This window comes from Dermacentor silvarum, chromosome 8 (genome assembly GCF_013339745.2).
Source record: "Dermacentor silvarum isolate Dsil-2018 chromosome 8, BIME_Dsil_1.4, whole genome shotgun sequence".
Taxonomy (NCBI): Eukaryota; Metazoa; Arthropoda; class Arachnida; order Ixodida; family Ixodidae; genus Dermacentor; species Dermacentor silvarum.
In genome coordinates, this window is record NC_051161.1 from 74547139 (window position 1) to 74571490 (window position 24352).

The 24352-nt window shown below is 46.3% G+C and overlaps 2 protein-coding genes across 4 annotated transcripts in view; one reads left to right on the top strand and one right to left on the bottom strand.

Annotated features, from left to right (window-relative positions):
- Nucleotides 1-12937, bottom strand: part of LOC119461461 (tyrosyl-DNA phosphodiesterase 2) — a 43657-nt gene extending 30720 nt beyond the window's left edge. Inside the window, exons 1-3 of one of the 3 annotated variants that reach the window (XM_037722780.2) lie at nt 12548-12934; nt 10794-10840; nt 3008-3166 (exon numbers count right to left, since the gene is read on the bottom strand). In XM_037722780.2, coding sequence (XP_037578708.1) covers nt 3008-3166; nt 10794-10840; nt 12548-12742 — 401 coding nt within the window. In that variant the 5' untranslated portion in view covers nt 12743-12934. Of the gene's footprint in view, nt 1-3007; nt 3167-3662; nt 4025-10793; nt 10841-12547 lie in introns of those variants that run through there. The other 2 variants (XM_049672665.1, XM_049672666.1) reach the window with 2 other exon arrangements.
- A 238-nt stretch (nt 12938-13175) lies between these two features.
- Nucleotides 13176-21056, top strand: LOC125947587 (uncharacterized). Its single transcript, XM_049672664.1, has 2 exons — nt 13176-14459; nt 15207-21056. Exons 1-2 carry the CDS (start codon nt 13325-13327, stop codon nt 15254-15256), a joined length of 1185 nt encoding a protein of 394 aa, XP_049528621.1. The 5' UTR covers nt 13176-13324; the 3' UTR covers nt 15257-21056.
- Nucleotides 21057-24352: the final 3296 nt, after the last annotated feature.

Here is a 24352-nt window from a genome sequence, read left to right on the forward strand (position 1 = left end):
GCGAACAAACAGCCAGTGAGGCTGAAACCAGAATCATTGAGTGCGAGTCGTGAAATATCACGGCGCGCATAGCGAGCGAGGGCCACGAAGCTGCCAATGCCGACCAACGCTCGCTTCACGATAACGGCAGTAAGCGAAACTTCAGGGAGCGGGCGGCGCCGGCACGGCACGGCGAAGGGCGCACGCAGAGACCGTGGAATGTGAGGGAGGCAGGGCAGCAGGTAAGCGGATTTCGCCTCAGCAACTCTGCCGCTTCGGTGGCTCCCCTAGCTCTCTCCCTCACTTTCGACTGTCACCGTACGCGCCCACCGCCGTGCAGGCGCCGCCGCTCCAGCCGGCCCGGCGCCAGCTCCCCGAAGTTTCATTTTCTGCCGTTATCGGGAAGCGGGCGTTTGCCGGGGTGGACAGTTTCGTTGGCTGGCCTGGGACACCGCCACTGCTTCCCTCTGCACCGTAGCCACAGCGTGCAAGGTCAACACGTGACTAGAAAGTAGAGGAAGCATAAAGGAGACAGAAGGGTTCACTGCCACTTTCTACGCGTGGCTACGGTAGCATGGCTGAGACGTCGGCACGTATACGCATGTTCCGGCGCAACGCAGAATTGGCGACCTTGCCATTTGAGAGAGAGTGAAATTTCCGCCACATTTTTTTTCTTTCTTTTTTTTGTTTTGTTCGTGCACGACATTGAGGGGTCTCTCCTAGGCTTTTACTCTATGGCGGTGCCAGAGCAATGCCGGTCGGAGGCGCCGCCGCGTGAATTATTTCGAATTAACGAGATTCGACTGTAAATTGAATGCAAACGTTCTAGCCGCATTCCTCGACTGTCGCATACGCATGGCGGCTCGGTGCACATGTTTTGCATATGTGCGGGCCTTGAAAATTGTTGCTTTGGTTATAGTGCGGTACCGCTTATAGTGCTGATATTTGCGACTCCGGCAACTTATGCTATAAGCGGTCTACACTGTATATAACTTTATACTTTTCTTCTGGAGAACCAATGTAGCTGCGGAATCTTTGTAGATATTTGCGAAGATATTCACGTATGCCTCATGTACTCCTTGATTGTGCGGTGCCTCCATGACTGCTGGTATCTCTACTGCATTAAATGCCTTTTCATAATCTATGAAAGCCATATAGAGAGACTGATTGTACTCCACAGATTTATCAATTACCTTATTGATGACATGGATGCGAACCATTCTAGAATATTATTTCCTGAAGCCAGCCTGTTATCTCAGTTAATAGAAGTTGTGTTGCCCTGATTTTGTTGGAAATTATCTTAGTGAATATTTTACACAATACTGGAAGGAAGCTAATGGATCTATAATTCTTGAATTCTTTAACGTCTCCCTTATTATGGATTAGTATAATGTTGGCATTCCTTCAGCTCTATGGTACACTGAAGTCGTCAGGTGCTGCGTATAAAGGGCCACAAGCTTTTTGAGCATATCTCCTCCATCTTTGATTAAATTGACTATTATTCCATCTTCTCCTGCCGTCTTCCCGGGACACATCTTGCAAGGGGCTTCTAACTTCATTGCTAGTTAGAGAAGAAGCCTCTGTATCCTGTTCATCACTACTTCCAATGAAGGATGTGTGGCTGCTCTGGATACTGTGCAGGTCAGTATAGAATTCTTCTGCAGCTTTTACTATGTCATCGAAATTGATGATGACATTGCCCTGCTCATCTTTCACAGCGTACATCTTGCCCTGTCCTACTAATTTTATGCTGCCGCCATATTTTTTACTGCTTCCTCAATCTTTCTGACGTTATAATGCTGAACATCGCTTACTTTCCTCTTGTTTATCAGCTTTGGCAGTTCGGCGAATAGGTATCTGATCTTTTGAGTTAGACACTCTCATGCTTTGTCATTTCTTCATTAGGTCCTTTGTTACTTGGGATAGCTTACCTACAGGTTGTCCTGGTGCCTTACCTCCCACTTCAATTGCTGCTTCTAAATCAGCCTAGTTACCGTTTGATTCATCACCTCCATGTTATCTTCATCTTCTTGTTCTAAAGCTGCATATTTGTTTGCGACCACCAGCCTGAATTAGTCTGCTTTTACCTTTACTGCATCTAGGTTGGTCTGTTTCTTCTTGACTAATTTTGCTCTTTCCCTCTTCAAATTGAGAGTAATCCTAGACTTCAGTAACATATGATCACTGCCCTTTATCATACCTAAAGTATGTCTGCACTAGTGATAAAAATGCGCTTGGGCAAGTTCACAATCACGTTTTGCGGGGCGCAACATTTGGTTTTGCCGTCCTTGCCACGAGCTCGACTTTTGCGGGCCGTCTTTTTTTCGAGCGCTATGTTGAGCCAGCGGTCATGAAAGCTCTTAAGTTTGGCCGCTGCCTGCTCGCCTGCATGGCATGTATAATCACATTCACCTGCTGGCACATGTTCCTGCAACATGCACAACGTGCAGAAGGCTTCACCAATTTACTCGCCTGTCCTGCCAAACTGTTGTCCTATATAATGTGCCATCGGTTTGCGCTTAACTCCTTGTCCTTGAAATCAACGTTTGATGTGTCATACGAATAGGCATACGCAGACTGTCTCTAAAAAGGCTTCCATTGTGAAGCTACTTCTTTCTCGGCATCTCGGCAGCGGTATGGGAAGGCTTAACGAAAATGGCCTATTGCCTGGACACGGCCTCCGAGAAAGGTGGCGCCACAACTGTGCAGCTCACTTCTGATTGGTGCTCGTTTTGCGGCTGCCACGAAAAATGGGTCTCGTACCCGTTTGAGCAGCTGCCGTGCATTGCTGCTGCTAGTGCGGATGCACCTTAACACTTCTAAACATCAGATATAGAAGGAAAGAAAAAAAAATTTCTTGCGACCCTGATTGGCTAGCACCTGTGCTTCCCTTTCAAAGATATGTACTACCAACAACACATAACTTCATGTTCTGGCACAGCTTATCACATGGTTAATGTCAAATAAAGACAAACAAAGTCGAATAAAGGAGACAGTGAAAGATATCAATGTTGTAAAAGTAAGTTACCTCAAGATTTGATCACAAAGAGCTCTGATTCGCTGATGCAGATATTTCTGGTTCAGTCCATCAACGTTCCAGCTAACCAGTGTCATCATTTCACGTCTTGCTTGAGGTGCCTGAGCTGATACTTCTGCAGCAACCGATGAGGGTATACTCACGCGTCTCCTGAAACACAAATAGAAACAGTTTTTGTCAAATAGGCTTTAGTCTATAAAAAAGTGCTACCTAAAACAACAGCCAGTCATTTTGTTGTGCTATTCTATGTGCTAAAGAACTGCAGCATGCTTGAAAATTTGTTGTGTATCCACTGTGTATATATATCATACACACACACACCCCACGCACAACTTGCAGTGTTTCTGTATGTTCAAACCACACTATATAACATATTTTTTTCATTATTTGATCATGAATTTGTTATGTGCTGTGAATTATGAAGCTAAAGCAAGAGAAAAACTGAGAAATGAAGAGTTAAGCATCTTCGTTTGGCAAAATTGTGCCCAGAAAGGCAAGCAACACTCGTATTATAATAGTGGTGAGCACAGTCATTAAATCTGAACTCACAGGTCAAGTCCATCTCTTATTTATACTAGAGCATTGCACAGGTCATGTTTTCTGGCTGGGGCATGGCCCGTGCCAGAAAGTGTCAGGCGCAGCCCACCTGATCCTGGCCCGATGCTTTGCAAAATTCGGCCTGGTTCGGCCCATTTGCCTTTCAGCCAAAAAGAACCATGGTCCAGTCCTCAGTTATTGTGAAGATACCAGCCAAACAGAGATTATTTGCTAGAGACAGATTTGACTGTGTCAGGTTTTCCACTGGTGTTGTTGCTGAAAAATTAACAGGTAAAAGAAGGATAAGATTATATCCTCTGTTCAGTATACTGTAACAGTATATTGTAATAGTTCACTGTTACAGCATTACTGTAACATTCAAACGTCTGGACCACATTTGTCAAATAGCTGCATAGCAACATAGTTGAACTGGATATAGTATTGATTCTGAAGGGGATCACAAAAAAGTTCGATATATAGGTTGTTCGATATATAAATAAAAATTTTATACTGAAATTTGCATGGGGACTTTACAGCTGCTCCATATACACAATAATTCGTTATATGTGGGTTCGATATATCTGGATTCGACTGTACATATATATACAAAAGAGAAGAAAGGGAACTGAGGGGCTCATTTATCCTACGTCACAACCCCTTAAAGCCAACATACAATGACAAGGAAAGCAAAGGGAAAAATTACTTGTTTAGTTATTTGAAATTTAGAAAGTATAAATCGTGGCAAATGAAAGTGGATGAAAAAAAAACTGGCCGTAGGTGGAATGTGAACCCACGTCTTCGCATTACGCATGTGATGCTCTTACCAATTGAGCTACTGCGGTGTTGTTTTCCCGCCCACTTTCTTGGCTATTTATTTATGTGTACTAGAGTTAACCCTGAAAGCATCGTACGCGTAATGCAAATAAGTGGCTTCGTATCCCACTGCCAGCCAGGTTTTAATGCGTTCACATTCTTAGGGTACCTCACCCACTTTCCAGGGGCTATGTATATCTATCTATGTTTGTATCTAACCATTTTCCCGCCTAGCTGGGCACGCTGGATAGGCAGTGGTCAAGTGGGTAGCACATCAGGATGCTGGCTGAGGTAGCAGAGTTCGAAACCAGGGGCTACGCATATTTATCAATGTTTCTATCTAACCATTTTCCCGCCTAGCTGGGCACGCTGGGTAGTCAGCGGTCAAGTGGGTAGCACATCAGGATGCTGTGCTGAGGTAGCAGGGTTCGAAACCAACCATTGGACCAACTTGGGTAACTGAGCACGTGGCAATGTGTAAATATGTGCCGCTATTCAACGAACTTCTCTCACACCAACATGGGTCATTGTAGATGTGGGACTGGGTAGGTACCGCTGCTCGAAGAAACCCTTTGATGCCGACTTGGAGTAGCGGGTATGTGCCACTCGGCCTGTGCTGGTCTCCAATGCACCTTCTTTTTGATGCCAACTTGGGTCACAGGGTAGGTGCCAGTAGGTGTGCGGCCGCTCTTCAGTGAACTCTTTGATGCCAACTTAGGCAACTAGCTATGAAAGATCCCCTAAATTTCTCCGATGCTGAGCAGAACTGAACCGACGTCACAGGGTTCCTCAAGGGCAGCAACCCGATGGATTAACAGGCTGCGCCACAAATGCACAGCGTATGTGCCGTTTTTCAATGCAGTTTTCGGGCCAGAACTTTAGCGATCTGCGCCAAGAATGCACTGGGTATTTGCCACTCTTCTATAAACCTCTCACCAACATGGGTCACTATGTGCTACTGAGCGTGTAGCAAGGGAGGGAACAATTCTCAGTGATTGCAAGCACTGGCGCGCCACTCTTCGCGTCTCGGAGGCCATGCACGGACTTCACAGCGGTGCCACTAGATGTCACAGTGTGTCCAGAAAGAAGGGCAAGAGAGGAGCCCGGAGGCTGCACGACACATTTTTCAGTGTTCACACGCATTGGCGCGCCATGCATTTCGGAGGCCACAGATGTAATTTTCGGATGTATTTCTCGGGAGCCATTTCGTGAGGCAAAGTCCCCAAAATTGCGTCTACGAAAATGGCGAAGAGTGAAACTGGTATAAACTACCACAACTCCTAGAGCTATAGAACTTTTCAACCAGAGCACCCTCGGCGTCACCATAATGCTTTCGGGGCTGTGGTAATTGCACGTCAAGCCCCTTGCAAAATCACTGCAGACGCAGCCGCGTGTGGCTTTGTACTTCCGCGGCACAGTCCAAAAAGGAGGTTCTCTCTCCTCCCCGATGAAAACGCATATACTTCAGGGGAGGCATGGAGACATGGAGGAAGAAATGTGAAGCACGTCCATTTGTGGATGAAGATGGTAATTCTCTCTTACATTCAAAGGAGCATGGATAAGCTGCATGTATGCGACATGTGAAGCACAGATTATTCTCAATAAAATTTAGGTTTGTGTCTCTCAAGATAGAAGCCAGCATTACATGAAAACCGCTAAAAAACATACTGCCCATAAGGGTAAAATTTTCCTGCTAGGTTGTGCAAAAAAAAAACCACTAAATTTAGCTGCAAGATTGCTAAATTGACAACACTGTCCCACCTACACGCCACTTTTTCCGTCTTGGGACCTTGGCAGAGTCTAGTCAGTGTAGTTCATAGGTTACTAAGACCTCGGATTCCTTGAGGTGAGCTTCGTGCTCACATGACAAACTGACAACCTGACTTTCAAATGCAGCTGGCAAGACGAGTGGCAGCAGCCTCGTCAGACAAGGGGAAGTGGCTGCGATGGACGAATTCAAGAACGGCAAAACATACGTCAGTTGGGACAAAATCATGACGAGTTAATTGTTTGCATTTTGATAGCATTAAAGAGATGGGACACCCGTTTGTATAGTGCAATACTCACAGCCAAAAAAAAGCTCTAGGCTGTCTTCAGTTGCAAAAGGTATTCTTATAGTAGTCACACAGGCAGCGAAATAAATTTTAGTGCCACGGGTTAAATTTTTCAAGAGCAGAAGACTGTGCTTAAAGAGTCAATTTTGCTGCTGCACAAAAATATGTAGACTTTGCAGCAGTGAATAATTTGCTGTCTTACATTGCCTTACCTGTGATTATAGTAATGAAAGAACAAAAAGGAGACAGATTTTAAATGCCTTATTAAAGCAACGAAATAATTCATTAATGCAGTAGCAAATAAATTCTGGAATGTATGTTATCAAATTGTGTTGCGTGCTAAGGGGCATAGTGCAAATCGCTGGTTTTCATTTAATTTCTTCATTCTTTGTTCAAGCAAGTTGAATACTGTGCCAAAGTATAATGCATAATTAGTCCAAAATAGTCTAATTCAGACTTTCAAGTGTTCTTAGATACATACTTAAAACCAATGTGGATGCTGCAACATCTTGCAACATTCATGAACTGGATGTCGAAAATAAAAGAGAATGCAGAAAAATTCAATTTCTCAATGCATTTTTCGTTGACTTTATCGACCTTACCAAGATGGAATAGACATTTTTCTTTGATTCTCTAATATTCAGTCGCACAAAAAAAAACAATTATTTAAGTTAAATTATTGTGTAAGGAAGTTAAATCTTCCACTCCATTATGAAAAAACAAAAATTTTTTTTTTGTTCAGGTTAGTTTTTTTTTACAACTGTATTTTACATAGAGGCAATAAAAAAATGCGGGGTAGCTTGCACTAGTGGCGCAAGGCTAAAGACACAGCGGAGCTGATCGGTTCCTAGCTGGTTGTGGCTATACGAAGTGATGCTAAGTTATACGAAGTGTATAAGCACTTCCTCGTGGTCCGTGGCATCAGCCAACGCCTTGCGAAGCACTTGCAGTCCGAGCACACGTAGGGGAAGTGGGGCGAAAGCTATGCACAGTGTATGGGCAGCGTGCAGCAGATGACACGCCGGGATGATGTCACGGCGCATGCGCAGTAGCTCGCAGCTGGCGAGAGCTCAGCGGAGCCGTGTCTGTGTCCGGCGAAGTGAGATCATCGCTACTGCATCGGCGCATGCGCGACTAGGCGAGCTTGGGCCAGGTGGTGCACAGCTGTGGCTTGGTTGTTGCTAGGCAACGACGCGGAGTTTTCTGCGGACTTGGACATTTCTCCTCCAGCTTTAACAGCTTCACTGTTAAAATAGTCTGAACATGGTTGTGATTGTTGTCAGCATTTAGCCAGTTGTTAGAATATTTTGGGTGCTTGTATCGCGGGTTTTAGAGTTTCTTGGGGTTTTGACTAGTTGTGTTTTTCTTTCTAGTTGGCAACATTGAGGAGGGCACGGGTAGTATCACTTTGACAGAGATCGAGGCATGCCTGTGCTGCCTGCCCGTGCTTTTCCATAGGCTGACAGGCCCTAGCCCAGCCTGGCCCTGCATCAGAACTTACCCAGTCCAAGCTCGTGCAGTACTTTAATTTATACAAGTATCGCTGCACAGTTCCAAAATAATCACTCGTGCTCGTGTACGTTCGAAATATGTACAACACCATTGAACTATGCACACAAAGACAAGTCTCCTTGGCTATGCAATAGACAAAAAATATGCAAGAAATTTCGAATACAGTAGGCACATCTCAAGATGAGCAATAACTTCCAAAGAGCAATAACCCGGTGCACAGTCACCAGCGAAAAACAAAGCAATGTATATATGTCAATATCGATTCATATGAAACTAAAAGAATGAAAAATTGTACTTTGTTATATCTGACCTTGACATTTGTTGATAAAGCCAGATATACAATCCTCGTTTTTGTGCAGTACCATTTCCTTCATTGATAATAGAGTTCAAGTGAGACAAAGCACCTAAGACCTAACATTTAGATATTATCGCAGGGCTTGGTAACAATATCAAAATACAAGCATGACATTATCGGTTGGTGTGAATGCTTTGCCCTAAAGGGCCCAGAGGTGGCCTCTGTGGAAGTACTGGTGGCATTACACTTTCCCTGTCTTGAGCATGTTGAGCGTGCTTGTCTAGGGTTGTACAGGTGGCCATGAAGTTGCGCACTGTTGATGGCCTATTAGCCGCGATGGTGGCAATGACATGTGGCTCTTGAAGATCTCGTAGTAGGTAATCAATTTTCTGGACATCAATAAGGATGACAGGGTAGCTTTCAATCACGCGCAACTTTGCGTAAGCATACTGTTCTCGGCTCTCGTCTGGGCTCTGTCTAATGTTTATGACACGTTCCTGCCACTCGATGAGGGTCAGCTCTGACAAAATTATCTTGTCCAAGGCGGCGCTCCACGTTTTTCAGGTTTTATGATGATTTCCAAAAGCGGGGTGCCAGTACTGAGCTGCGCCTTTCAGTTTACTTGCGGCAATGAGACGGATAGTAGCGTCATCCCATGCGGCATGCTGCTGTACAACACGACAGACACCACTAAGCCAGACATTAACATTCTGTGTTGGAGACATGTCAAAGTAGGCAATCGATGGTGACAAGCCTGGCTGTGTGGTAACTGTAGTCGAGGGACATGGCAGCTATTGAAACAGAAGTGCCAGATTTTCTAGCGTCACGGGATCCAGGGTCAAACTTCAGTTGTCAGTAGTACCCACCTTCTCCCTGCATGACCGCGGCGTTGCCTCAAAACGTTGATGAATTCTGACTTTGAGGGCTGAATGAGCTCTTTTTTTGGAGCCGGTGCTTTCTAACTTGCGTCGGGCCAATTATTCGCGGATAAGGTCAATTCCGAACCGTGACGTTGTCGTTGAGTCAAGCTTACCCCAAATAATTCCTGGCATGATGCACCACAAAGCAACGCTAACGCACAGGAGACTAGGCAAGTGAGCGCTAAGCGCGGGATTCAAGTTAGTTCTGGGCTAGCTGTCAACACTCTTCGAATAATGGCCGTGCTTTTTTTCTGACGTGAACACAGACGAGCAGTAAATGAGAGGAATATCTTCAGGCATGAGTCATTGGCGGCGTGACGGCGTGGGTACAATGACGAATGTGGTTGAAAAGGTGTACGTTCTTGCGCTGATGTGGCTGAGTGGTTTGAGTGATTGCGCCAGATGTGAGGCTTGGGCTGAAGGAAGGCTCGCAATGTACAAAAACAGTTTAATGAGGGTTAAGGTTGCACATTATTGCAAAATGCCGGCTGAACACGCCATAGGCTACGGCTTGAATGACATGTCCATCATGAGGACAGCCAAACAATACGAGGCTCCCAGAAACGGAAGTAGAAGAGTAGCTGACGATGTCAGCACGGCTACTTGCCTGTGCAGGGAACGTTGCACCACCTGCAGCAGACCATACCAACTGGGCGAACCTCACATTACTAACAGTGGCATCAAAAACAGATCCAAGCAACACACACAACATTTGTCACTTGCCGCACTGATTTTGGGGCCTGGCATTGCCGTGAATGAAAATTGCGCAGGCGTGGCAGTCGTATTCGCCAAGTTGATACTTGGCCCATTGACAACATGCTGTCCCACTGTAATCTTCGGAATCCAAAGTGTCTGAGCATAGGCTGCATAGTTTGGTGAGATCGCTTTCCCTTCATGAAGTCAAGTTCACTTCTTGTTTGTCTGAACACAGAGAAATGGTCAAGAAACAATGTTTCTGGCCTCTTTCGCAGTCAGAATTCTCGTCAGAAAAACAACTGCCAGACAACGACGTCATTTTAGAAAGCGGGTTGCCAGTACAATAACATGCTGCTATCAAAATTAGGCATATTGGTCGATGTATCAATTTTATTGTGGTGTCACCTGTCATGCAACATGGGAAAAACATCCAGTGAAGCAGAACTTCTGTTTGCAGGTTTTACTATGGACAAGCCCAGCTTGTCCTCGGTAGGAGCGGTACAAACTTCAACGACTAGCCTGCTTCATCCTCGGTAGGGAAAGGGTAAAATTACTTGACGACGTCTTCAAAGAACATGTGCACAAATCGCAAACGGCCACACTGTGGCATTTCAAAGCCTACTTTGGCCAATGTGGGTGAAGTCTCTGGAGGGCCTCACTGGGCACTTACTGAGTGCTTTGAAGACCATCTACTCAAGGCACCTTCGTAAAGTCTTTGAATTGACAAGCATAGATAGTGAGGCGACTTAAGCTACAAGGTGAACGTGTACATTGTACAGAAATGGGAAAACAAATCAGCTGCCATTGAACAGGCAATGCCACTATAATATTTTAACCAATTTTCGTATTCAGGTGCGATTAGTGTGCCGAAAAAAAGTTCCTCTACAAATTTTGTAGTGCACTGTAAACAGACCAATTAGACATATAAAAATTTCACGAACTACACTTACATGGACGTCACAATGCCTGACAGCTGTGTGTTCCCTGGTTCTTCATCCTATGTGGAATAAAAAGGCTGTTTTTACAAGTCCGAAGGAAAATGCAAATGTACTTTTGTGGTGAAGGTTGCATGCTCGAGGTGTGCATTTAACATGCATGTGCATGGATCTAGGATACAGGTTATAAATTTTCTAATAGCAACACAGAGTATCAAAACAATCTACTCACCTCATTTCTTTAGCCCACTAGAAAATCAGTGGAGCACTTAACCCATTAGCACCCACTGTATTAGAACTAGTACACTTGGTTTCGCATCTCTACCTGTTGAAGAGCTGAATATTTCCTTTTAGTTATTTCTGTTTCTTGTACCCGGAGGGTGCGTATACACAACCTAACACAGGGTAGAATCTATTGTTTCATCCATATGTAATAACTGCGAGCCAATTCCAGCAAAACTGCACTCATGACGAACTGGGGTAAGTACTCGCTTTTCATTTATTTCTGCTCACCTGCTTTATATATTTGCATTGTCCTTTTTACGGTGTTTACTACATAAGTTGAGAGTGTTAGAAACAAACAGTCGAATCTGCGGCTTTATTTCAACGAACAAAACAAGCATTCAAAGTTTGGTGCACTAGATATAGTACACCGGGTGATAGCAATTACAAATCAGCACTTTTTTTTTCAATAGTGTTCCAGCATGAATACAGAGTTTTTCTTCAAAACAAATACATTTTGGCGCTTGAGCGATGTTCTGGACGCAGTTGAACGTGCAGAAAACATAGAAGAAGACATTGATATTGTGATTGTGTCGCTAGAACCTGCTGGAGATACGGATGAGCAGGAAGGCAACGACGACAACACTGATACTTTCACCGTGAAAGATGTCTGCAGTTATTGTAGGTTAGCAAAGTCTGCAACAATATTCCGCCAAAATGGCTTTATCGCAATAACATTATTGAGGACACCTTAGCCGCACTCGCGATGTCGGGGTGGTCGTTGCCGTGCTTGCTGGGTGGTACTATATGTGTGCTTGGACGCTCATGGCGGATAGTCACGGTTCCTACCCCGTAAAATAGCAAAGCAGCTGCGATGCAGCTCTTGTCACGCCCGAGCATCACGGAGATGTGAGAAGTGCATGGTCACTTTGTGCCACGAAAAAGGGTGCTTCCAAAGATTTCTGACAAGGAGGTAGGAGCGCAATGACAAGTGCATTGGCCATTGAAACCTCATGCACCCAGTGTAGCACACCATTGTAACTTGAGAACCAATGGATATTTCTCAAAGATTCTGTTTGCAGACGTGATACTTGTGTCATTTTTTCACAATTTATAAATTTTGATGAAAATCGCACCGGTAGTTTTATTATGGGTCATAATGGGTTAAACACCACGTCATTACTATCAACACAACTTTTCAAAGAGCCGGGGACTCTTGCTTTTTGGACTGTGGCAGCCGCGTGGTCCTTCCCCATTCAGCTTATCTTAGTTCAATCAGCAGATACCCGCCAAAGTTAAATAACACGGCTGCGCCCATGGAACTTTTGCTTTGCTTGCGATAGGAAGGAGGCAGCGCGGCGTCATGTGCGCGTCCAAGAACATGGCGGCGCCTGACATGAGCAAGGAGTCCCCCGAGCAAAAAATGTGTAACGGCAGACCACGCTGTAAGTTCACTAAAAAACGACAAGGCAAGTTTCCAGCTTGTCAAAAACGGGGTGAACAGACGCTGCACTTCACAAACGGAAAAGGCAACACATGTTACTCACGGAGTCCACAATCTCCAGGACAGAGGGATCATTGGCAATAGCAGATGAGTCGTCGATAAGGACTGAAGATTCATCAGCACCATCGGAACACTCGGAGTCACTATCGTGCACTTCGTACACAACGATGTCACCGACCGGATGCTCAGGTTTTCGTTGCATAACTTCAATGATGTCCGGATCCTCGTCAGCCTCCATCACGACACCTGACAGAACTATACTAATATTTCTAGTATAACCGCAGCGGATATAAATAAAGGTTCAAAGGTAGTCGAACTAAAGTTTAAAAGGTTTGAACTGGTGCTATCCTAACCACGGTCGCATACACAAGGCACAAAACCCAAAAGAACGACAGCAAATCCTTGACATGGCTTGGATCGTAACTTGCTCACGCTTGGCTTGCTGCCTCTGCTGAGAGCCAGTTTCCCCCTGGTATCCCGAAAATAATACAAGTGTGCTCCTGAGTTAAGTACTTGAAGTGGTAGACCGCTACTTTTGTAAATGTCACAGTTACACATTTTGAAATCTATGCGAAGAGAAGCTTTCACATAAAGGAAATTGACGCGCGGATACCCGTGTTACGCAATGTGACAACTTTCTTGTGTTATTTATTTTAAATCTACCGTTGCTTCTTGGCCGATACACCGTTAGGTTGGCTTGTACCATAGAGTTAATATAACTATTAACTCTATGTAACGTGTCCTCTAGAGTCAGAGTCAGTATAGTAACTGTATAATTAGAACATCCCGTCGTGGGAGCACGACCTACTCAAATCGTGGGATGGAGCATGGAGATCATCATCGAAATCAACACTCTAGAGATAATTTCCGGTCTCGAAACATGAGCTCCGTACGCTCCAAAGTTAGCGTTCCGTTTTCACCATGGTTTTCACTGAGTTACGAGGTTGTGTTGCCACCTCTGCCTACAGGAAGAGCATTCATAAACTCAGTGTTTCTGCACTGTGGCGTAGAACGAGTACCGTATCGTACTGACGACTTCGCCAAAGAATTCAAGAGTGTCGGCGTTCTCCATGAGATCCGCGAGCTGAAGGCCTGTGGACTGTTTCAGTACAGACACGTCTGGCTTGCTACTCTTAGTTCGCTGCAAATGAAGCAAAGGTTGGTAGACACACGGGAACTATATATCAAAGAAGAACCTTGCTTGGTAATCGACCCTAACGAGACGATAGTGATCAGGCTTAACTGGGTCCCCGGTTGTGTGCCCAATGAAGCGATTTGCAGATCGCTCGGAAGATACGGGATCGTGCATGACATTTCAGGCGGCATGTGGTCTCATGAAAATTGCCTTAGTGTTCAGTCTACAAGTAGGTCTGTACGTATGATCCTACATCCTGGCTGTACGGTGGACACTCTACCTCGCCGAATCAGAGTTGGTTCCAGCGTAGCCCTCCTTGCAGTGCCCGGCCGAGCTCCTCTGCTCAAATTAGCAGGACACATCTGCCAGGAGCGCAAGGTTCCCCGTTGCGAAGTATGTGGAAAATGCGGGCACGCAACAGAAGACTGTGTTAAAACGTACGCAGCTATCACGAACACCTACGCTGTCGCCGAAGATAGTCCGATCGAGGATGACCATTCGCCGTATGCGACGCAAGCTCAGCCCATAGAAACGAAAGGTGAAGTGACTTCTGAGCCTCCCAAAAAGAAACAGATGCTACTTTCTAGTGCTGGACAGGAAGGAGCGCTCGGAGGAGACGGCGGCGTTCAAGCCTCAATAACAATTTCCTTACCAGAGTCATCGGAAGAGGAGGATTCTTTCAGGCAATCTCATCAGCAAGCCAGAAACCTTGTACCAAACATAAGGGATCAGACTCACATCCTAGGAAAGCGACTTCGTGAATGCAGTATCCGAGATCCTGAAGAAAGATCCGAAGAGACAAGAAGGCGTTGGTATCAAGGTATCAAACGTTATTTTTGCCCTAGCCGGCACTGAACCAAAATGTAGCAATTTTTTTCACTCCGGAGCGAAACCAAAAAGAAGGAAGTTTTAATTCAGGTTGGCCACCTTTTGTGGAGCTTTTCATTCATGCATCGCCTGCACTTGTGGCTCAAGTATGCCACCCCATTTGTAAATACACACCATCTACCAGTGATTTTAGAAGTAGCAGCACCGTTAGTATGGGTTTCAGCATATCGCATCGGGGGCAAACTAGATGTTGCACTTACGCTACAGGTTCGCCAGACAGTGTAGCAGATACTTGTTGCTTGCCCCAGTGTAACTGTGAGCGGCATGCATTGACCTCTCTGTTATTGCTAATTAGGAACAGGCCATTGAGTGAAAAAGGGTTACTAGGTCCTTGGCCAGACATGTCAATGAGGGAAGCCATCAAGGCTCTCTTAGAATGTTAAGTTAACACAGGGCTAGATTCCGGGCTGTGAATGCACCCTTCGAACATGAACGTGTATATAACCGCACCCTACTGTCTGTCGATTCTCATCATCACTCCTCACTCTCCAATCTTCCTTCTATTGCCTTTCCTTCTGAGCAGATTAGCAGGCTAGTCTGTCGATTCTCATCACTTCTCACTCTGATTTTCCTTCTATTCCCTTTCCTTCTGAGCAGAGTAGCAGTCCAGAGGACTCACTGCACTTCAATAAATTGTCCTCCCTCCCACTCTCATTAAAGCTCTTCACATTCATTCCAGCATTGGTGCTGTATCTCCATAATCTGTGGCCTGAAGAGCAACACACATAATCTTTATGTGCAGCTTGGCAGCAGCATCAAGGTTTTGTACAAAATAAATTTATGCTATTTTCCTGTAATTATTCTTTGGTTATGCACATGAACTTGATTCAAATCATTATTTTCTTGCTCTGGAGTTTAACCATAACTGGACCGTTTTAGTTAAACATTATGGTTAGTATACAGCCAAGAGGAAAACTTGCGCCTTGTCTAGAGACAAGGATTGCCGTGAATCAGACTGATAACTCTTGCTGTTGGAGCCATGGCTACCCGAAAGATCGCCACGTGCCCATCTCACTTCAGGAGGTGCCACAGATGCAAGAAGTGTTAGCACAAATGCCGGAGAAACACCCTCATTTAGATGCCCCATGTTGCCCTGAAACACATGTTACAGGCTCAACTTGACCGCAAGCACCTCGATGGCATCGCATGTGTGAATACACTGGGCTTCGCGTTGCTACATTTAATTTTTCTTCTTTTTTTGTGGAATTGGAGAGAGGCTAAGCAGCTTGAACATGTTCAGTTGATGCATTACTGAATGAAAATTGTACCAATTTATTTCTATTTACGCACCAAGTGAACCAACCAAACAAAAGAAAATCTTTTCGAGACTCCAACAGTACCTAGACTTGTGAATAAGAATAACTTAAGCAGGATACTTTAGCTGCGTTCTAAATTAAAAAGATTGCTCATTGACTTTGGGACAAGATTGCAGCAAAGTTGAACCGAGAAAGTTGCTTCCTGTGATCTCATCAATGTCGTCGATTTTGCTTGCTCCCCTTCTCCTGGTTACACACTAGACAGAGTATGTGTCCAGCAATCTCGAAGATGAAAAGGCAGCATACGACATCATCCCTGTTGCCTTTTCAGATCACAGTTTTGTTACAACCAAAATTGGTTGTAAGAAGCCAAATCGTGCATCAGATACCAGGAAGAAATGGAAGCTGTATGACAGCATACTAGGCGAAGGCTTTGCTCTAGAATTTCATGGTGAAATTGAAAATGTCGGAAAGAGCGGAGCAATCTCTGCAGTGAAATGGGAAACTTCAAACAGACTTTTAGTTACTGCTTCAATGCCACAGGCAAAATAAAGCTACAGAAAGAACGAACAAGCAAAGAAATCTCATGAAATGCCTACGCCAGCTGATCATTGAGGAGTGTATTGTATGTGCCTGGTTCTCTTTGCAGGTGAAATAAAAAACTGCAAAGGATGCTTGTCTATACTCGTGGAAGGAAAATACCGTGGAGCTTTGGTATGAAGCAGAATACCGGCACTAGAAAGAGAGAAAGAACCATGTGAAACAAAAGTATATGTGCAAGCTAAGCATACCTTGATCTCAGTTTACTGCAAGGACGAAACAACTGTGACTTATCAGCGTAAAATTGAAAACAGCCTGCTGGAAGGGTTTAAAGGGTTCTGTAATTAAAAATCAATTGTTAACGAAACACCGCTAAAGCAAATGTGTACTAATGTGCCAAAAGTCCCTGCAGGTGCCCGTAAAATGATCACTAGACAAATTGGTATGGACAGAATTGGATCAACAGGAAATGTAGCATGAAGTGTTTCGGGACGTGCCTAGAAGAGGGCTGCTGCCTTCCTCCATGTGGCCAGCTTTGACAGTGGGAATACCAAAAAAATGCAAGCGACAGAATCCATGTTTGACATGCTCAACCTATAAGCCTGCTCACCACAGATTACAAAATTTTCGCCAAGATGCTGGTCACAGAAGATTGGAACTTGCACTTAATTATGTAGTAGGACAGCGTCGCTTGTATGTCTGAAAAAGAGATCTGTCGTCGGGTTCGACTTTAAATGATGCAGTGAAGCAGCTGAGATGACAGAACATGCACTGGCAGTCGTGCAGGTAGATCGTAGCCGAGCGTTTGAACCGTGTTTCCCATTAATTTTTTTTTTTTTCTCGCTTTTAGAATATGTTAGCATTGAACACCGCATCACCAAGCGGATAAGAATCTGTTCTAATGATACTAACACGCAATTATTATTTCATGGCCCAGTCAGTGCAGCTGTTCCGGTGTGCTCTTCAGTCCTACAGCAAAGTCCCCATGTTCCTGGTGCTGTACGCACTTCTGGGACCAGTGCTTAGGCTTATTCTAAACGACACCACCATATGAGGAATACCAATTGCAGGGACAAAGATAATGGCATTGGCTTATGCTGATGATGTTACTGTAATCTGCTCATCAGCTGCTGAAATCCACAAAGTTATAAGCCAGCTGCAGGTTTTCTGTGATGTGTCTGGGGCAAGTGCCAATTTTTCCAAATCTTATTGGGCCTGGCTTGAAGCATCGTCACACACACTTCGGAAGTGTTTCTTGGAATACTGTGGGCCGGTGTCAATTGATAAGCACTTAGTAGTGTCACTTTGGAAATTTCACTTCGCTACAGGTCAAGATGGAGTTACGTTAAGTAATCTCTGAGCCAAATATTGCCCATGGCATAGCAGGAGTTTGTATTTCTAGTCGTAAATAGGAGTTTCGTTTGCAACGCAGTGTTCTTTCCCAGCGTATGGTATGCAGTGCGAGTAGTCCCATGCATGGCAAGACGTTGCGAAGGTAAACAGGGTTGTTGCCATATTCCTTGAGGCTCCTGTTTTGAGAAAATGAGGTGCACTAACTTGTTTCTTAGTCCTGCTAAATGCGGTGCTGGACCTGTGGAGGTTTTCGTTTTTCCTTGATCAGCAAAACCAATTTGTAAGGGTGTGCGAATAAAGAATTGAATAGCGTCCTATTCTATTCTGTCTTCGAATCGAAGAGTCAAATATCTTTCAAATACTTCAAGATGTCCACTGCACCCAATAAACATAAATTTGAAGCAAAAGTACTGTAAGTTTTCACGCTATAGTACAGACATAAAACATGAGAACTTGCATAGTGGAGAAGGCCACGTCGCTTAAGTAGCCATACTTTACAGGCTATACAGCGATCACTCACACTCTGAAGATTCCTGTGCCTGCGAAGAAACTACTTCTTACTCCTAATGCTCCATCTGTGCTTTTAATTAACAATACTTCATAGCATACTATGTAATGACAGATGACAGAAACTTGCTAACTTTAAGAATACTAGGATGTGAACATCATTTTATATTGTAATAACGGCTGTTCAGTATACGAAAAGTATTCAATATTTTATTGGCTTCTGGCACTATTCAATTTGTATTTGAATCGGTCTCAAAAATCACTATTCGCACACCCCCTACCCATTTGTTATAGAATCTCTTTCGCGCATGGGAAGACTTGTCTGCCCCTGACGAGAATAGCCCCTCGCAGTAAATTCCGATTTTAGAAGGAACTAGCAGAGGTGCTTCAATTTGTTCGCGATAAGTTCTCTTGGGAATACCTAAGCAAGGTAAAATGGAAGCAGCTCCATTGGTATACTGTGGATATGCTATACCCCCACCCCTGTATCACATCAGGGCGTTTATATGAATGCGGCAGAATTTGGTCGAGTCGACTTCTACGTCGCTGGAACCGGCCCGGCGACAGAGGCCGGCGTCGGTTGTCTCTCTCCAACCCGCGCCGTGGTCACCGTCGTATGGCCACTTCGGGACTCCGATGCCAGCCGCGTTGCTCGCTGATACATATCGGAGGTGCGTAAAGAATGGCTTCGCTTCAGAAATTCTTGCCAAGTCGAGCTCGGAAGTGTCGAGTCGGACTGAGTGCATGGGGTAGGTTGACCCGGCCCGACTCGTTTGCACCGTGCATGTAACTCGGACGGGTCGGCCCAGCCAGCGCCGAGACTTGCGCGGTACTACTGAGACGTCGCGATTTATGCGCCAGGAGCGGGATTGATATGACAAGCACTGTGCAGTGCAACCCCGAATCATGAAAAAATCAAGCGTTACGCGATTGTAAAACGTTGGGGCGAAAGCCTGATTGTACTCCTGGCACACTTTTTGTCACGATTAAGATACGTTTATTAAGAATTGTGGCAAGTGTGTGCCAAGTGTGCAATCACGCTTTCGCCTTCACGCTTTACGAACGTCTAACACTTTTTTTTTCTTTTTTTTTTTGTACCGTCTCCGTCGAAGGTTCGTCCATCGGAGCGCGCGGCAGAACACTGAAATCGCTGCACCTACCGCCGGTAGTCGGCAAGTGCCGTGAGCGCCTTCGCAAAGGGAGGGGCAGTAGGGGAACGCTGGCATGATAAGCGGCATCGGAGCCAGCTGTGAAAGAAGACGACGAACGCGCGAGCAGTGACACGTGCGTCTCTGTGACGTGTGCAATCACGCACGCACTAGGCTCACCTTTAGTAAGCTAGAACCGCGGGGTAGTCGTGGCTTCAGGGAAGCCGGCTCGTCTCGCGCCTCGGAGGCCCGGGTTCGAATCCCACCCAGACTCAAATGTACCGAATTTGCGTTTCAAAGCCACGAAGTTACTTTGTTTACAGAACGCTCCCTGAGAAATGTGACGTCAATCGATCCTAGTGTTACGTGTTTCTTTTTTTTTTTTAACTCTTTGCGACGTCGGCCATTTTTCGTTACGGCGCTGGTTCGCCAAGGTCGCTGCCAACATAGACACCTAAGGCTTTCGCCTTAATAGAGATGTTGCAGATGGCTACGGGAACCGGAAGCCTAGTTCCAACGCGTTGATGTCTCGGCTGGACGCTGGGTGCCGTCGTTGCCCGGACTATCTGAGAAGCGAGTTCAAACGCGGTCATGTCAGGCTCGGTCAGCCCGATTTCTGACTCGAACCGCTCGTGTCGGGTTCCTGTAAACGTAGCCAATGTGGACAACGCTGGCGTTGCTTCAGGCGTTTTCAAGCGCTTGCGTAGATGCTCCATTTCGACCCACATTAAAATTTATTTTTCATGTTTCATGCAGAAGTTCTCTCTGTTTAGCCATGTACCGTGGTGAGTGCATTATTGTGGTCTGTGCCCTGTATCGGAAAAGCTACAACATGTGTTCTTTGACTGTACTAGTGCTTGCTTGTTCTTGTCCAGTGTGCGCGCGGTCCTGAGAAATTGGTTTGTTGACACGCGTTCTCGTTTATCTTTAGCCTGCATGTGATTGTATTTCACCGGCTAACAAATGTTAAATGTTATCGCGCCGCGCAAGACGCGCCTTTCCTGTATCGGAACTTTATTGAACGTTGTAGCCGATTGTATCTGTTGTCAATGTTGTCGCCGAACCTTGTGTGAGATTGCATGTACAATGCGAATAGTGCTTGTAGTACATTCTAGAACGCACGCGAGTACCAGTGGTTACGCTGGAATGTATACGACGAGTCACGGTGGTTTAATTAGCGGCTGTGGTGTCGCGCTGCTAAGCACGAGGTCGCGGGATCAAGTCCCGGCTGCGGCGGCCGCATCGACGACTGTGCTCGCCGCTATCGTTGTGCTTTCCAGTGTCACATGTGTTTCTTTAGTACAAGTTCGCCCAATAAACAGTTCGTCTACGTTACCCGCAGTTTTGTTGCTGATTCTTCACCGTTAGTACAATGTGACATTATACCCTGAGTGGATAACGGCTAAATTTTTAAATTGTGGCAATGATTCCGAAAGTCGCTGCCGGGAAGTAATAATTATGTTAGGCCGTCATGTTCTATTGAGGGCTAGGTCGGATTGTGTCATGGCTAATCCGGTTGCGAAGGCCGCGCATAGAAGAGAGTTTAACTTTCACCCGCACAGGATCAGTAATCGAAGCGACCAAGCAAAATCTTATGGCAGGATGACCTGCTTTCTAGAGTAGATTGCTTATATGCACCAAGGAGTCAAGGACCAGGTGAATGCACATCGCACATTATAGACCAAGATCCGGGAAGCTACGTAATCCTTTTTATGGTCTGGCATTTATACCTCTACTGTGAATATTTAACTGTAAGCTGAAAATAAAAAAGTGGCCTGGCATTATGTGGTGTTGGTATAATTGTGTCATTGCGTCTGTAATAATGAGTATCAATAAAAAGTGCGCGGTCTTCGAAACCGGTGCTTGGGGGTGTTCGGCGTGCGGAGCCGAAAAGCGCAAGTGTGCGCGTGATTGTTGCGCGGGTCACGCGAGATTGGCGCGAGGCTACGGGCTGATTGGAGCGGTACAGTACGGGGAGCTCTCGCCGGGCACTGCGGATCGAGCGCCGGGCCACGTCCCGGCTTCACCGGTCCCGACCCAGCGCGACCGGGCTTCGTTCGCCCCGGCTTCCTGCGCTGTCCTCGGAAACTGTGCTACCTGTCGGAGCCTTTCAAGCGACCCGGAGGTTGAAGAAGGTGAGTGTTTGTGCGTAGCGGGCCTCTCCGAAAGGTGCAGTCACTTGTGCGCGGAGTTGCTCCTCTGCGACGGGTAAGCCACTTGACTGTTTTCAAGGTCTGTTTTTCTTTTTGGGACTTGTGCCTGGCGGAATCACGACGATTTGAGAATTACGAGGCAGCTTTGCAGCGCATGCCGTAAAGAGAACCTCTTTCGCTTCAAGCCTGGACACCGCTTCCGAGATTGCACGCGCTGGCAGCTTTGCTCCTGCCGTCCCATTCCAAGTTCTGTGGTGGGCATGGCACGCTCCTCCGCACCGCGGCGCTCGCAACTGAGGGCTTTTCATGCATCGAGGAGAGAGAGATGAACACTTTATTTAAAGTGGAGCTGGTGGAGGCCCCCAGTCCAAGGCCTCGCAGGTGCAATCTTTCAACGCAGCGTTGATGAACTCCACTAGGAACTCGCGTGCCGGTAACCAGGTGGCTTGTGTCATCTGCGTAGCCGATGTGGTAAAGGGGTGGAGTGCACAAGGAAGGATTGGATGAAGAAACAGCTGGGGGACAGTGCCACATGTGTTGCGAGTTATAGGGTAACCTCCACAAGAAGGGCAGACAGGTAGAGGTTCATCTGCGAAAGCACGGATAATGTGTGGGCGGGTTGGAGAGAGCAGAGTTGGACTGGCGCCTGCCGCAGTCGAACGCCATGAGCACGCGGGAGTGCCGGATGGAGAGGGGGAAATACGCGCCTGAGACGATTGGGTTCAAGGCTGTACGGTTTGTAGAGTGAAGTGTGCGGAGTTGGTTCGGGGATGACGGGAGCCTGGCGTAAAGCTTCAAGGCGAGCTGGTTAGCCCGTTCATTCCCCAACAATCCCGCATGACCAGGAATCCACAGAACCTCCGCAGGTATGAGTAAAGAATGTGCTTATGAGAGAGGCAAGGTGGGGAGGAAGTTTGCGACAAGCGTCCATCGAATCGGTAAATATGATTGGAGGTGGATGGCGCAAATCTGCAGCCAGGGCATGCAGCTCTGCTATCGTAGGATCAGTAGTAGGAAGCAGTTCGCGCTGAACTCTAGCTATAGGGGACTGTGAAAGTACGACAACGTAACCGTGGGTGGATGTGCTGGCGTCGGTAATAGCGCTGGTAATGTAAAACGCGGGCTACACGGCGCATAACGTCCAGTTGGGAGTGCACGCGTTGTGTGGAAGAGGGGCATGTCATTGTAAATCACGACCGACGACGTCTTCAAAGCCAGCTGGGCGGAAACCACGCGAATGTTAACGTAGGCAATAGTGATGGAGATCCTGTAAATGAAATGACCAGCAAAATGGCCTGTACGTAAACGAAGGATTGAGTCCCGGCCGAATTAAGTCCCATCTTTCAAATAAATTGTGAACGCCTCTACTACGAAGACCACTACAACGAACTTACCTGTACAGCGAAGAAATTTAGGCGTCCCCTCCGGCTGATTTGTTGCTTTACAACGAACGCCACGTAGTGGTGCCGCCAATGCCCTCCGCAGACGTCACCAAGGTAAATTCTGCGCTAGCGCTAACGACGGCACCAGCGAAGCACTTGAAGTGTGTGCCAATGTCGGAAGCATTTACTGCTGCACTGCTCCACAGGAACCGCTCAATTCGTATGCTGCTCGTTCTGGCGCATCAGCGTGTGCGACGGCTGACGAATACGTCGCAGTTGTTTACGGCGTGATGTAACACTCCGATACCGAAATTGGGCGCACGAAAGGCTGCCCAGGTGTGCTTCCCGCCATAGTTTCATACAATAATCACTAGAGGCAACTGTGGCGCTAGTGTCGACGGGAGCTGCAAGCACGGCAGTTCAGCCAAGCATGGGGATGGTGGGGGGGTGCGACTGTTTTCACAACAAATCCGTGTAGTGGCGGGACCTCGCCTCGATGACGTATCATCATTCTTTCCCTCTCTGTTTGGCGGCGCGGTTGGTTGTGCCCCGGTGCCGCGGCGGACGCCGCGGTGCTGGTCGCCGACGCGAAGCGGCGGTCGTTGGGGTGTTGCGCAGCGCAGCCTAGCACCACCCCAAATAAAGAAAATACTGCTCCATTCAGGTAGACTGCTCCCTCCCTGATAGTGAGATTATACAATGGTGGGTAGTACACGGATTTGCCTAAGCTTCGTCCTTTTGGCTTTAAATGGCTTCGTGACTTTGCAAGCGGATGATTTTTTAAAGAAAATACTGCGTTGCAAATAATTCAATAAACATTATTAAAATTGTCCGACAGCTGGATTCGAACAGAAGACCTCTAGCATAAAAAGCCCGATATGGAAACCATTACGCCACGGACGCATGGACGAGGGCAACCACTGCAATTAGCAGCGATTGTGCTGCTTGCAAAGTATTATTAGCTTCTGCATTAAGAAAAGTATAAATTCCTTTGACATTTAATCCAATTATGGCGCAGATAATGCCTAACAAACGAAGCCACAAGATCAACTGAATCCCCAAACGAAGATCAGACAAATCCATACGTACTTCCCATCATTCCCATGGTGGCTGAACGATCGCAGTGCCAGAGGTCCCTCTAGTGGTTATTGTAGGAAACTGTTCGCTTCCCGCTTCTTTTGGTTTCCTTACGTCAACTGGTTGACCGCCTGTGCGCGCCACTTATCTCGCGAAGATTATGTCTCGGCGACCTACCGTCGCTTGCAGTACAAACGCTCGACGTTTCTCGTCCTGTTTCGGTATCGGAGGTGTCAACTTTTCGTCGACGAATATCTCGACAATGGATGGCGTTCTTAAAATCAAGTAAATTGATTTTGCATCCTGCGGTGTCCTCCTCCAATACTGTCATTGCAGCATGGGCGTTAAAACCAGTACTTAAACCTTTCATTAGTGAATATGTGTTAATTATGAACGGAGAGCGATGGCT